This window comes from Lepidochelys olivacea (assembly GCF_965140295.1).
Source record: "Lepidochelys olivacea isolate rLepOli2 genome assembly, chromosome: 5".
NCBI lineage: Eukaryota > Metazoa > Chordata > Testudines > Cheloniidae > Lepidochelys > Lepidochelys olivacea.
Window position 1 is genome coordinate 89,560,003 of NC_140415.1, and position 13,399 is coordinate 89,573,401.

Consider the following 13,399-nt stretch of genomic DNA (forward strand, 5'->3'; position numbering starts at 1 on the left):
CTCCTATTGGGGTGCAGAGAAGCTTCCTGACTACAGAGTCTTCCAAGAGAAGTACTGGATACACCATTGCAAAGAACTAGAATGGACAAAGCACTAGAAAATGTTTTAATCAGGAATAACCCTTCATTGCCAGGGATTAGTATGGTGATCTAGGTCTTTTAAATCTGTAACTTTCATGATCCAGGTAGAAGGATTAGTTATAAAGTGGTTAGATAAATGGTAGATGCAGATTTTCTAACACATCTATACTACAATCTCTAAAATTATGTAACACTGTTTTTTCCAAATATGTTTACCTTCATTTTCCCACTGTACTTTGGATCAGAAATTGTTTCAAAGGCTGCATCTTTGCTCAGCTGTACAAAATCTGGAAACTCGGAAAATACCTGGTTGCATATCCTTTTGATATGCTCTTCCTGTAAAAAAAAAAAAAAAAAAAAAAAGGCAGAAAATATGATCACCACAAACGAAACATGGAGTTTAGTATTAGAGATAATTTGGTCCAGCATTAATCTGTGAAAGAGTGAAATAGGCTAAAAGAGCACATTCTTGATGATGCTGGAATTAGTAGTAAATTTATAAAAGTGCTCAGTACAAAAGCATCTGACAACAGTAAGAAAAAAATTGAGGTTTTAGCTTAAAGGATAAGAGGCTACAGTACTCCTTTTCTTTTTGCGAATACAGACTAACACGGCTGTTACTCTGAAACCCATGGTTAAATATGAGAATTCTAGTAACTAGAGTCTGTCCAAAACACAAGATAGTCCTCTCTCCCATATTAAGAAAAATAAAAGTGCATTGCCTCACTTGGAAAAATACCAATGGTGGACTTCGGCGTATATTAAAGAGAGCATTGCAAAATTTTCTTTCCCTAATGGAGAAGTTCCCAAACCTCTCAAGATTATGAGGATCATTAATTTTCTGATCTCAAGTACCACAATGGAAGATACGGCAGCAGACTGGCTCGCAAACCCTCTCCCCCCACTTTCTTTTTAGACTTTATTATTTGTTTAGTACAAACAAAGCTGGAGCTGGTCAAAACACAAATATCCTGTCCCAAAGAATTTAAAATCCAAAGGACAAACAAGAAGACACTGAGAAATACAGAGGGAAGATTAAGAAAGGTTTTTAAATCAGTATTACTACAAGTATAACTTCACTTCTTGCTGGCTCCAAAGAAGAGTTGATTCCTTAGGAACAATATCAGTAAGGAGAGGGCAAACAGATTGGGAGGTCGATTTCATGGGGGGGGGGGGTAGGGGGAAGCAATGGGCAGGAATGGGAGGAGATGACAATAGAGCATTAAGACTGATCCTGAGATACTGAGTTCAATGGGAGTGAGGGTGCTAGGTAGCTTGCAGGGCCAGGCTCAAAAATACTGACTGATGGAACTAGAGCCCAAGTATCTTGGATTTTCCAGTTTGCTTACTGACACTAATTGTCAACATTTTAAATCAGTCTTTTGTGTACAGATGTAATCAGACAGGTATCAACTGCTACACATACAGTAAATAATCATGGGAAATGAATTCACCATTAAATAATACAGCAATTCTATTCTACTATATCATACCAGTAACTATTTCAAGCACTACAGCACACTGTAATTTCCATAAACCATTTGAACTCTTAATTTTTTGTCGTAACAAAGAACACTATTCTTCCAAAAAGGAAAGGCGTATTTGTGGCACCTTAGAGACTAACCAATTTATTTGAGCATGAGCTTTCGTGAGCTACAGCTCACTTCATCGGACGCAAGTGAGCTGTAGCTCACAAAAGCTTATGCTCAAATAAATTGGTTAGTCTCTAAGGTGCCACAAGTACTCCTTTTCTTTTTGCAAAGACAGACTAACACGGCTGTTACTCTGAAACCTATTCTTCCAAAGCACGCCAGACAGAAACAATATTTAAAGGACATTTCATAGAATCACAGAATCATAGAATATCAGGGTTGGAAGGGACCCCAGAAGGTCATCTAGTCCAACCCCCTGCTCAAAGCAGGACCAATTCCCAGTTAAATCATCCCAGCCAGGGCTTTGTCAAGCCTGACCTTAAAAACCTCTAAGGAAGGAGATTCTACCACCTCCCTAGGTAACGCATTCCAGTGTTTCACCACCCTCTTAGTGAAAAAGTTTTTCCTAATATCCAATCTAAACCTCCCCCACTGCAACTTCAGACCATTACTCCTCGTTCTGTCATCTGCTACCATTGAGAACAGTCTAGAGCCATCCTCTTTGGAACCCCCTTTCAGGTAGTTGAAAGCAGCTATCAAATCCCCCCTCATTCTTCTCTTCTGCAGGCTAAACAATCCCAGCTCCCTCAGCCTCTCCTCATAACTCATGTGTTCCAGTCCCCTAATCATTTTTGTTGCCCTTCGCTGGACTCTCTCCAATTTATCCACATCCTTCTTGTAGTGTGGGGCCCAAAACTGGACACAGTACTCCAGATGAGGCCTCACCAATGTCGAATAGAGGGGAACGATCACGTCCCTCGATCTGCTCGCTATGCCCCTACTTATACATCCCAAAATGCCATTGGCCTTCTTGGCAACAAGGGCACACTGCTGACTCATATCCAGCTTCTCGTCCACTGTCACCCCTAGGTCCTTTTCTGCAGAACTGCTGCCTAGCCATTCGGTCCCTAGTCTGTAGCTGTGCATTGGGTTCTTCCGTCCTAAGTGCAGGACCCTGCACTTATCCTTATTGAACCTCATCAGATTCCTTTTGGCCCAATCTTCCAATTGGTCTAGGTCCTTCTGTATCCTATCCCTCCCCTCCAGCGTATCTACCACTCCTCCCAGTTTAGTATCATCCGCAAATTTGCTGAGAGTGCAATCCACACCATCCTCCAGATCATTTATGAAGATATTGAATAAAACCGGCCCCAGGACTGACCCTTGGGGCACTCCACTTGATACCGGCTGCCAACTAGACATGGAGCCATTGATCACTACCCGTTGAGCCCGACAATTTAGCCAGCTTTCTACCCACCTTATAGTGCATTCATCCAGCCCATACTTCCTTAACTTGCTGACAAGAATACTATGGGAGACCGTGTCAAAAGCTTTGCTAAAGTCAAGAAACAATACATCCACTGCTTTCCCTTCATCCACAGAACCAGTAATCTCATCATAAAAGGCGATTAGATTAGTCAGGCATGACCTTCCCTTGGTGAATCCATGCTGGCTGTTCCTGATCACTTTCCTCTCATGCAAGTGCTTCAGGATTGATTCTTTGAGGACCTGCTCCATGATTTTTCCAGGGACTGAGGTGAGGCTGACTGGCCTGTAGTTCCCAGGATCTTCCTTCTTCCCTTTTTTAAAGAATGGCACTACATTAGCCTTTTTCCAGTCATCCGGGACTTCCCCGGTTCGCCACGAGTTTTCAAAGATAATGGCCAGTGGCTCTGCAATCACAGCCGCCAATTCCTTCAGCACTCTCGGATGCAACTCGTCCGGCCCCATGGACTTGTGCACGTCCAGCTTTTCTAAATAGTCCCTAACCGCCTCTATCTCCACAGAGGGCTGGCCATCTCTTCCGCATTTTGTGATGCCCAGCGCAGCAGTCTGGGAGCTGACCTTGTTAGTGAAAACAGAGGCAAAAAAAGCATTGAGTACATTAGCTTTTTCCACATCCTCTGTCACTAGGTTGCCTCCCTCATTCAGTAAGGGGCCCACACATTCCTTGGCTTTCTTCTTGTTGCCAACATACCTGAAGAAACCCTTCTTGTTACTCTTGACATCTCTGGCTAGCTGCAGCTCCAGGTGCGATTTGGCCCTCCTGATAACATTCCTACATGCCCGAGCAATATTTTTATACTCTTCCCTGGTCATATGTCCAACCTTCCACTTCTTGTAAGCTTCTTTTTTATGTTTAAGATCCGCTAGGATTTCACCATTAAGCCAAGCTGGTCGCCTGCCATATTTACTATTCTTTCGACTCATCGGGATGGTTTGTCCCTGTAACCTCAACAGGGATTCCTTGAAATACAGCCAGCTCTCCTGGACTCCTTTCCCCTTCAAGTTAGTCCCCCAGGGGATCCTGGCCATCCGTTCCCTGAGGGAGTCGAAGTCTGCTTTCCTGAAGTCCAGGGTCCGTATCCTGCTGCTTACCTTTGTTCCCTGCGTCAGGATCCTGAACTCAACCAACTCATGGTCACTGCCTCCCAGATTCCCATCCACTTTTGCTTCCCCCACTAATTCTACCCGGTTTGTGAGCAGCAGGTCAAGAAAAGCACCCCCCCTAGTTGGCTCCTCTAGCACTTGCGCCAGGAAATTGTCCCCTACGCTTTCCAAAAACTTCCTGGATTGTCTATGCACCGCTGTATTGCTCTCCCAGCAGATATCAGGAAAATTAAAGTCACCCATGAGAATCAGGGCATGCGATCTAGTAGCTTCCGTGAGCTGCCGGAAGAAAGCCTCATCCACCTCATCCCCCTGGTCCGGTGGTCTATAGCAGACTCCCACCACTACATCACTCTTGTTGCACACACTTCTAAACTTAATCCAGAGACACTCAGGTTTTTCTGCAGTTTCGTACTGGAGCTCTGAGCAGTCATACTGCTCCCTTACATACAGTGCTACTCCCCCACCTTTTCTGCCCTGCCTGTCCTTCCTGAACAGTTTATAACCATCCATGACAGTACTCCAGTCATATGAGTTATCCCACCAAGTCTCTGTTATTCCGATCACGTCATAGTTCCTTGACATCACCAGGACCTCCAGTTCTCCCTGCTTGTTTCCAATTTAGGCACTTACTATGGTGCCATTTAAAGTGTAAAGTATAAAGTCCAGGACTTTATACTTATACCTATCACCATAGTAAGTTCCATTTAGGCACTTACTATGGTGATAGGTATAAGTATAAAGTCCTGGACAGCGAGGTGTAACACTTTTCAAAGAGGGACCGCCTTCTTGAGGATTAAGCCAGGAATTCTGCACTCTTATCCCCTTGAGGCCTCCAAATGAAGGTGATAACATCCCTTTCTTTTTTACTCATTTGCGGTCTTAGAGGTATATTGCAACACTTTAAAAAAAAAAAAGTTTCTATGCTGCCTCTGTCTTCACTTGAGGAAAGAAGTAAAGTGAATTCCAAGAAAATATCTGTGTGCCAACATCAGTTTAGATTCACAAATTCCCCCTTGCCATTCTAACAATTCCAGCTGACACTGTCTTCTCCTTGCCCCTACTTTGATAAAAGTATTTCTTCTTGTGCTGTTCAAAGCAATTCAGCTCTCTCAAAAAAACAATTCTTCTGGAAAGCAAATGCCCTAAAACATTTTCTATTTTTACAAAGAAGCCAACCCTGGAGAAATTCTTTTGATAAACAAATATGTTACAAGTAGTTACCTCTGACATTATTTGAACACTAAAATGTCTACTTATCTACTGTTCCCCCAACATCACCAGAATTCAGTTTTTAAAAAATTACTCGTGACTAAACGAAAAATATTGCTACCGTTGAAAACTACCGAATAAGGGTTGTTCCTGCACTATAAAAGTCAATGGGAGTTTTGCCATTCGATTTTATGGGAGCAGGATCAGACACCAAGCACGAACCAAAATACTTCAATTCCTGCTAGCTAGACAAAAAGATGAGAGTAAATAAAGTTGAAAAGAAGTGGCCATCACAATTATAGCTAGCTGCTACAATAAGACCTTTTCACTAAAAAGTTTCTCCCTTTGTTTCACGACTTTGCTCTTTAGGCAGACCCAAACCAACCTGATGTTTGCTGGTGTTCTCTGTCTGTAGTAGAGCAGCATGATTAGCAACCTTCCGAAGGATTGTCAGGTAACTGAAATACAGTGCCCTCATTGTTTCACCATGGGCATTTGTCTGTAGAAACAAAACAAAAAAAGCAATAATGCTTCCTAAAGGTACAAACAACCTAGAAAAATGTGACTATCCTACAATTATAGATATTCTAACCACATTTATTGGCAACTGGCAGAATCAGCGTTCTAGAACTCTAAGATGAGAACTACCATTTTCAGCAGAAAGTGTATTTGCGATTTCCAAGTATTTTTTAAAACCTCTTCCACATAGATTAATATGGGAACCTTATTGATTTTATTAAAAATGCAGCATGACAGAGAATACTTACAATTTTCCTGCATTTTGTAACAAATAGCATTAACAGAAAAGATTTCTTCAGAGCCGACGCCAGGCATAGGCAAACTAAGCAATTGCTTAGGGCCCTGAGCAGCTCAAGGGGGCCCCTTATTAATTATTGGTATGTTTTGTGTGTGTGCGGTTCCAAAAACACTCCTGCTAGCACCGCCTCTGCTTCAAGACAACAATGTTGTTTATATTTGTTCTTACATATTACAGAACACGTAATTTATAGAAAGTTAGGGTAACCAAGATGCCATGTAACATGTCATATGAAAAACAGAAATGGAAATGTTACAAACAATTTAAAATCAAATTTAAATCACAGTTGTTTTAATGGCATCTTACACAACAACAGCTAATAGTTTTCTTTCTGAAAAGAAACTCAACAATATTTTAAATAGATAAATTAATAATAAAATTATAAAAATATAATAATATAATAATAAAAAATATAATTAAAATGACTTTAAATGTTTATGCAAGGTTTTCTACTGAATCAGCAATGACATCAGATAACTGTGTTTTCCTGGTTATGGCTGACTGACTTTAAACATGTGAATATGCCAAAAATAACAGCCAGTGCATATCACTGAAGTCACTAGTTGACAAATAATAAAAATGACAGCTTTAGCACTTGCACTCCTTTTCCAATATTATTCTTAAATGCCTACCATAACATTTTAACTAGTGCTCAATCATGTTTCCCCCTACAACCTTTCAAATTGCTAGATTTCATGGGTAACTTCAGGAAGTTATTCTATAGCAATCTATTTTACACTTAAGCATCCAGGATGTGGCCAAGGGCTTCCAGTAATTTCAGGTGTCATTAGCGAACTGAATGAAATGGAGGGTCACTTTTCTCTACAAAACATCATGAGACATAGAAGCATGGAAACAGCTACTGTTAAAATTAGTGAAAAACTAGCAGCACACCTTCATAACGTAAAATCTATTAATAAAATAAACAATCCAAAAGCTGCCTTACTGTAAAAAGCATTTCAACAAGAGATAAAATAGATCAGGTTATCACACTGAAGCAAAGCTGAAAAACATTTATAATGTACATGAGGAATAAATACAGTATATAAAAGTGTGTCATTGGCCAGTATTATGTGCTCATTTTACTATTATTGTAAAGTGTGTATTTGAATAATGATTTTCCATTACAGGACAACTTCTGCTGAGTAAATACAAATGTATGCTTTTAATTTGAATTTATTGCTATTACTTAGAGCTGGAAGTGAGCTAATAGGTCCTTCAGTCCATCCCCCTATCCATGCAGGTTGTTCCCGACTGTACCTTTTCTAACGTTTTACCACAGATCTAAGAAGGCTATTCCACAACCTAATACAGCTCAAGTAAGGAAGTTTTTCTTGATATCCAATCTAAATTTTTCCATTCTTAAAATTTGAATCAGTTGGTTGAGAGAAGCTGTCCATAACACTCTCAACCCAGACTGTAACAGCTCTTAAAATATGGGTGTCAAGGGCAGAGCAAACTGAGTGACCTGGAGACACAGATATGCCTAGACAATAAAGGGTGATAGGGTACATGGAAGAAAACGTGAGAGACTGCAGTAAGTTAAAAGTAACAGGGAAGTTGACAAAACAACAGAGTATTTAATGTAAAGATAGAATACATGGAAATTTAGAAAAAAAATGCATTGCTTTAAATTGGAGAAGTAAAGACTGGGAAGAATACCAACCAGCCAAAAAGAGTGAAGTTTATTATTTTGAAAATTATAAAAAAGAAGACATTCAAAGCAGACAAAAGACAAGAAGTCTTCAGCAATTACTACTTCAGGGAACAGCAAGACCAGTGGAGCTTGAGGCAACTTCCATCACAGCACTTCCACCAATAGTTTACAGATGACCTGTGTCTCAATCAGTTTGATTTATTTTGTCTAGGTTTTTAAGTTAACAAGCTGCCTGAAGTAAAATGATTTTAAATGTAATCATCAGGACTCCCAGGACATTTTAAGGGACAAGGTTATGGGTTTGCTGAAGTAACCATCCAGGATGCAGTTCTTGAGTTTAAACTGACAAAAAGAATTCTTATCAAAGCCTCCTTCTGAATATTTTCTCCTTGCATGCAAAGTGCAATGGCTGTACTGAGTGGAAGATCACAAGGGGTCAGTAGGTACTGTTAAGTCCGAGTTAACTTGAAATTACACAGTTAAGTTAAACTATAACTAACTTTAGTTTCTTCCCCATGACCTCCAATTAACTGACACTATATTTATATTTATAACTGGAGTTTAATTGCATTTTTTTCTTAAAGTTCAGTCTTTCAATAGTTTTCCTGTATGTACAGTATATTTTCCTTGTTTTGTTCTTTAAATTGATTTCCCTGTTTTTCAAAACAAATTTTTATTGTTTAATAGATTTTGTTGCCAGTGTATTTATATACATTTACCTTTTGTTCAACTTTCCCTTGTGAACTATAACATACAGATTAAGACAGCCCCTTCTTAGCAGAAATAATCATTTGTGAATAGTGTCTACCGCTATCTCTTACCCTAATTAAAGACAGAGAATGTGAGAATCTCAGCCACCAACATGTCATAACTATCAGCAAATATTGGCTCTTTAATGGCAATGACCAAATAATGTACCTTTCATCCCCACCTTGGATTATTAAACAAATATAAAAAGGGATCAAAGAATTTCTATTCTGCCCTCAACTGCTACAAAAGTTGTGAGAGCAAAGGTGAGAGACAGCCTGTGCGTCTAGAGGAACAGTGGTTTTGGGGAATGCTCCACTCTGCAACTCCTCTTTTGGTGATCTATTAGGAACAAGACCTGCAAAATAGGTAGGGCCAGTCATTCCCTGAAGCATATTCCTTCACATTGTCCAAACCAGCAGGGTGGAAAGATGCAAGTTACTGTACATCCTGAAATCTAGACTGTGAAAATACTTACTTTGTAACAACAATTCTTCCTTTTACGGCCACTGCTACAACTACAGGGCTCCCGTGCTCGCAATACTAAGCTTACATCTTCTGTTGCCAACACAGCCTGATATACTTGTTTCTGGAACTCTGTCAGGGAACAGTATACCGTCTGCCAAGATAGAACCCCAAAATACAATTGTATGCAGCATACATGAAAAAACAACAAAGACCTCAATAAGAATATAACACAAAAATGCTAAAATACTAAAATTACAGGAAATGGAAAATAAACTGATAGATGTACAGGTAGTTAAAGGGTATTTTTCTGCTCCCAACAAAGAACTGGAGGCTGATGTGCTGGAAAAAAAGTGTGAAAATATGGTCAACAGGTAACTGTGGTAATTTTAATACAATTTTTTTTTACCAATTCTATTAGCAGTATTAAAATCAAACTACATCAATCATTCTGCAGTTTTACTTCCACTACATTTTCTTTAGGCTTTTTTTTTGGGGGGGGGGGAGTTATTGAGTGAGTGAGTGAAGGTTTAAAAGACCTAGCCATAAAAGTTCTTGCCCACTTAGTCAGAATGGTTTATTTGCCTTTTCCTTTCACCACCCTTTGGTACTAACTATTGTAGAACACTTCTACAGTCAGAGAGATAAAAAACAGTCAAATCTAAGAGACCTATTGATACTGAGAGTCACAGGAATGGGGCGGGGGAGGGATCTGTACAGTGGTGTGTCCAAAACTCTTATCCCTCCTCCCAAAGACCACGGGTGGCATCTCCATGACATCTTTGGTCTTAACCAGCAGGAAACAGAAAATCCCAAGATCACTTCTGAACTTAGGCCACCCACATAGCAGCAGCACCATGCTGTGCTATAATAATACAACAGTAACTTGAACGTATACTCACATTAACAAGAGAATGAAAAGACATAAAACCGCTAGATTTAGAAAAGCACCTGACTGACGTTTGTGTTAATCTTTCCTTTAGAAGACACAGTTTGGATGACATTATTACAGGCTCTGTATGAAGGGCAAAACAAAATCTAGAAAAACAGCTGCAAGCTAATGTGTTTAATTTATTAGATGTATTTGTGCTTGCTGGCTAAATAAATTCTCATATTCATCAAAACAGCCTAGTCATGATGATTTAAAAAAGTATGAATTCTTAAATTATGTTTATGCCAGCACCAAAGGAACAGCCACAATTAGTCACAATTAACTTAAAAAAAATAAAAACAATTTTAAAATGAATACCATAAAAGGGGAGGATTGAAAGTAATTGGCTTTTAACAAGTCTTAATTTATATATTATCAGACTCCACCTCCTGCACACAGAAATGTGAAACTGATATTAGCCATATAATTACAACTGTGCATATAAATTAAGCATCTGGATGTGTTAATGGTCAGTCAAATGTCTTGCTGGGCATTTCCATGCCCAAATAACTCAATCTGAACATGCAATCATAGTAATTATGTGAACAAATGAAGTGTACTACTGCATGTGCATTTTTGCTCACAACCTGGACCTCTGAACTCTAGAAAAATCTGACCACAGAACCATGAACTACTAGATACACTATAAAAAAAACACTACGATATATATAACAACCACCAAGATATGATATATTTATTAGTATTTTATAAAAATGGCCACTCTTACTCTGTCTTCCTTTTTTGGCAACTGATCACTAATAAAAGCCTTAGTACGTCGCAGGAAGCAGCCAGACATTTTTCTTGCTAGCTTCTGCATGGCCTTTCGACCTGTTGCTAGCTCTCTCTTAGTTGCGGTGTGCCTCTGGCCATGCTCCACTGGATCAGAAAATTCCTTCTTGAAATGTGTTCTGCTACCCAAAAGTCCAGGTATAGCCCTAAAAGAAATAAAAGAACAGCAGTTATTGGCTGAACGCGAACGCAGAATATCCTCTTCCATTGACTAAAAGCATGTGAAATACTCCTGACTAACAGTGACAGATCTTAAATCAATCATCAGCAGTTAAATGAATAAATACGACTCATGTATATAATAGAAATGTATCATTCTACTTCCAGACAGTCAGCCTTTCCATGTACTCACTGTCAGCCTAAGTTTAGGCACCTAAATCCCCATACAGGCTCTTCAGTAATAATGACACAATTTTCAGAGGAGCTCAGCATCTGCACGTCCAATGGATGCTGACCGGTGTTATGAATCAGGTTACTATTATTTAGGAGCTTATTTTAAGGATTTAGGTGCCTAAAGTTTAGGCACCCAGGTTTTAAAATGTTGACTTTGATTCTTTCTGCTTTAATTCCATCAGGTTATAAAGATATCAAATAGTTTAATGAATCTGAATCTAAAGAAAACAACAGGAATTATTAAACCCATTAGGCATTTTCTGAGAAATACTCCCCATTGGGTAATCCATTCTAACACCATCTTAATGTTTTAGTTGCTTGGATTTTACATTAAGCTTTGCTACTAACTCATCCCCTTCCTGACATTTCACTTCAGCCCACAATTGCTGCATATTTAAGATTTTTAAAATTGTAAGTAATAAAAGATTATTTTGTTTGCACTTTCTATTCCCTCATCTGGGGGTCTTTTTTCCTCTTTAAAGTTCTTTGGGGTAGGGACTGTCCCTTCCTATATATCTGCACAACACCTAGCACATTTTGGGCACTACTGAAATATTAATAGAAATCATCAGGAGGACACACAACACTCTTATCTACATGAATGTGAGTTGTGCACTTTAGACAAAGCAGGGAGCAGAGTGCCTGAGACTGGGAGCTAAATAATTATTCTTATCCTGTTACATGTGGGGTGGAGTGGGGGCACCACAGGCCAGGGAAAGAAAGGAAGGACCACTGGAAAGAAGTTAGGAGGGGTAATAATAAGAGAAAAGAACTCCTCCCCTGCTTACCAGTACCCAAAAGAGTGAGGGGATGAGGACGCCCCCAAGTTTACCAGATACAAGCTATCTAAGACTACTCTAAAAGATGGGTTATTCCAACAGCTTGGGGGCAGTGCCCTGGTGGGAAACCACATGTACTTCCAGCAGAAACAAGACAAAAGTGTGATGGAATTCCTACTATAGCACAGTTTCTGGACACTGCTGAGCCCCACACCATTACTACCCTGTCACTTCTCTGGATAAGTCTTAATTAAAATATTAACTTCTTACTTACCAGTCCATGACACACCACAATTCTTTCATGTTGTTCTGAAGAATGGTTCCAGTAAGACCTATACGAACACTGCATTTTAAAGCCTTCATAGTTTGGGTTATTTGAGCCTTTGGATTCTTGATTCTGTGTGCTTCATCTACAATTACAGCTGACCATTCTAGGCTGTGGATCAACAGGAAATACAGTTTCATGTAGCTGTCGCTTGCATTATCTCACAAACATGTACTTAGAATTAGCTGTGCTTCCTCACAATTGTTGACTAAAAGCAAGTGACTTAAAAGAAATGCCATCAACTTAAAAAAAAATTCAAAGACAAGTCCAAATGTTACAAGTAACACTTAATATTATTGTAAGTGAAAAAAACATATCAGCTATTTTTTCAGCTAACTTTATGTATTTTACATCCTGTTGTGTGTACTCAGTTTCACTATAATCAATTTGTTCAGATCCCTCACACAGATAAATGAAAGAGAAATAATGTTTCAGGAAACAGAAAAATTTGGTTTTACTATCACATACAATGGGACTTAGGTATAATATCTGAGATTTTTAAAATTCTCTTAAAAAAATCCTCAGATTTCAAGATGGAAGTGTGCCTTAAACTGTAGTTTAAGAGGAATCTGGCTCCCTTTCTTGAGCATTAAATCAACTCTGCAATGAAAAATATGCATCAGAAAACTGTACTAATCAAGTTCTTTAAGCTTGCATGAGGAGAATTTGATTACTTTCATCCATTATTCACCTGTAGTTTATATTTACTTTGTTATGACTAGAAATTAGGCTATTTCCAGCCCGGCAGCTAGCTGAGCCACCCACTATAGCTAGAGCCCTATCAAATTCACAGCCATGAAAATCATGTTACGACTGTGAAATCTGGTCTCCCCCTGTGAAATCTGGTCTTTTGTTTGTTTTTACCCTATACTATACAGATTTCACAGGCATTTCTTAAACTGGGGGTCCTGACCCAAAAGGGTGTTGAGGGGGGGGTCACAAGTTTATTTTAGGGGGGTCGTGGTATTGTCACTCTTACTTCTGTGCTGCCTTCAGAGGCAACCTAGCCGTGGGGCGCCCAGCTGCAGCAGTGTAGAAGTAAGGGTGGCAATACCATACCATTGCATCCTTACTTTTGTGCTGCTGCTGCTTCTGGCAGTGGCTCTGCCTTCAGAGCTGGGCTCCCAGCCAGCAGCCGCTGCTTTCCAGCTGCCCAGCCCT

At 39.5% G+C, this 13,399-nt stretch overlaps 1 protein-coding gene across 3 annotated transcripts in view; it reads right to left on the bottom strand.

Annotated features, from left to right (window-relative positions):
• The window catches only part of ERCC6L2 (ERCC excision repair 6 like 2), a gene marked incomplete at its 3' end in the record, with an annotated part of 234,477 nt that overhangs the window by 195,777 nt on the left and 25,301 nt on the right, over nt 1-13,399 (bottom strand). For all 3 annotated transcript variants that reach the window (XR_014711759.1, XM_084629081.1, XM_084629082.1), the window contains exons 7-11: nt 12,188-12,349; nt 10,680-10,887; nt 9,035-9,175; nt 5,721-5,834; nt 297-416 (exon numbers count right to left, since the gene is read on the bottom strand). Coding sequence is in view for 2 of the 3 variants with exons in the window: in XM_084629081.1 (XP_084485207.1) it covers nt 297-416; nt 5,721-5,834; nt 9,035-9,175; nt 10,680-10,887; nt 12,188-12,349 (745 nt within the window). The remainder of the gene's footprint in view (nt 1-296; nt 417-5,720; nt 5,835-9,034; nt 9,176-10,679; nt 10,888-12,187; nt 12,350-13,399) is intronic.